General features: G+C 77.6%; 2 protein-coding genes across 2 annotated transcripts in view; both read left to right on the forward strand.

The window, feature by feature from the left end:
• The window catches only part of AGBL5 (AGBL carboxypeptidase 5), a 14,218-nt gene extending 13,669 nt beyond the window's left edge, over positions 1 to 549 (forward strand). Inside the window, exon 11 of the mRNA XM_057387957.1 lies at positions 441 to 549. Coding sequence (XP_057243940.1) covers positions 441 to 549 — 109 coding nt within the window. The remainder of the gene's footprint in view (positions 1 to 440) is intronic.
• Positions 550 to 1,146: 597 nt separating this feature from the next.
• EMILIN1 (elastin microfibril interfacer 1) overlaps positions 1,147 to 1,619 on the forward strand; it is an 8,737-nt gene continuing 8,264 nt past the window's right edge. The window contains exon 1 of the mRNA XM_057387959.1: positions 1,147 to 1,462. Within this exon, the coding sequence (XP_057243942.1) occupies positions 1,311 to 1,462 (152 nt within the window). The 5' untranslated portion in view covers positions 1,147 to 1,310. The remainder of the gene's footprint in view (positions 1,463 to 1,619) is intronic.

Consider the following 1,619-nt stretch of genomic DNA (forward strand, 5'->3'; position numbering starts at 1 on the left):
CTGTACTGGGAGGTACCGCAGGACGGTCCCCAGCTGAGGGGGTCCAGCAGTGAGTGTCCCCGGGGTCCTGCCCCCACCCCGGTCCCCATCCCTGTGCCCGCCGGCTGCGCTGGGGCAGAGCGGAGCCCCCCATGTTCCCCACACTCGGCCGCAGGGGCACAGCCCCGTCTGGAATCCCCCGGGACACGGCAAAGCCCCGAGCCCCCGTATCGCCCCACAGCCCACCATGGCTCTCCCACAGCTCTCCCCAGCCCCCCACAGCCCTCCCCGGTCCCCCACAGCTGCTCACAGCCTGCGATAGCCCAGAGCTGACACCATCCCCTCCCGGGAGCAGCCCCGCCTGGCTCCCGGCCAAGCCCAGCTCCCGGTCCCGTTCCCCGGTGTGTCCCTCCCCCGCACCCCCTGCCCCATGTGCGTTCCCCGCCCCCGCTCCCCTCCAGCTGCCGGCAGCTGTTTGTGCTTAACCCGCTCCCCGAGGGCGGGGGGTTCCCGCGCCATGACGTCACCGCGGGGCCGCAGCCAAGGCGTGATGTCACCGTGATGCCGTGACGTCACGGCGCGGTGCAGGGAAGCCGTGGCATCACCGTGGGCACGGGGCCAAGGCGGCCCGGGGTGGCCGCGGTGTCACCGCTCCAGTGTCCCCGGTGTCCCCGGGCCGGTGTCACAGAGGGGCTGGGGGCGCGGGCGGCACCGGCTCGCCACTGCCACCAGGACGTGTCACCTGGCACGGGACACGGGCACGCAGGGACGTGGCACTGCGGGATRTGCTGCCGGTGCCAGGACCTGTCGCTGCTGCGCCCAGTGCGGGGGCCACCGGGGCTCGGGGAGGCGCGGGGCCCCGCTCGAAGCCGCTGCCGGTGCCGGTGCCGGTGCTGGAGCGGTGGCTCTGCCGGTGCCGGTGCCGGTGCCGGTGCCCGTGCCGGTGCCGCAGCGATGGCTCCCGCCGCCTCGCTGGCCGCCCTGCCCTGGCCCCCTGCCCGGCCTCTCTGGCTGCCCCGGCCCCGGCCCGGCCTAACGAGGAGCAGATGTGGCGGCGGCGGGGCCGGCGGGGGCCGCGGTGCCCGGCGCGGCCGGGGCGGGGGTGGCTGCGGGCAGGAAGCGGGGGGCCCGGGGGACCCCGCCGGCGGGCAGCGGCTGCGGGGCGGCTCTGGTGGCGAGGGGCTGGCCGAGGGGCGGCCGGGGGGAGGGCAGAGCCGAGCCGAGCCGTGCCGAGCCGCCCAGAGCCGCGGAGCCGCGACGGGATACCCCATGCGGTCCTGAACCGCGCCGGACCGGGCTGACCGAGCCGAGCCGAGCCGCCCCAGCCCAGCATGGCCCCCTGGCTCTGGCCGTGCCTCCTGGCCGCACAGGCCCTGGCCGCCAACTTTCCCCCCCGGTACAGTCTCTACACTGGAGGGGCTGCCCCGCTCKCCCCCGGCCCGGCGGCGGCCCACAGCGGTGCCCGAGCCGCCAGCCGGCACAGGTAGGAGCCGAGAGCACCGGGACGCACCGGGCGGCAGCGGGGACACGGGGTGCAGCCCCCACCCCGATGCCACGGGGAGCCGGGCACCGGCAGGACACCGGCACGTGCCACGTCCAGCCCGGGGGGCGGCGGGTCCTGCCGGGGCCGGGGCTGCGGG

Source organism: Malurus melanocephalus, unplaced genomic scaffold (genome assembly GCF_030028575.1).
Source record: "Malurus melanocephalus ecotype Western Australia unplaced genomic scaffold, MMel_1.1 scaffold_1456, whole genome shotgun sequence".
In the NCBI taxonomy this organism is placed as follows: domain Eukaryota; kingdom Metazoa; phylum Chordata; class Aves; order Passeriformes; family Maluridae; genus Malurus; species Malurus melanocephalus.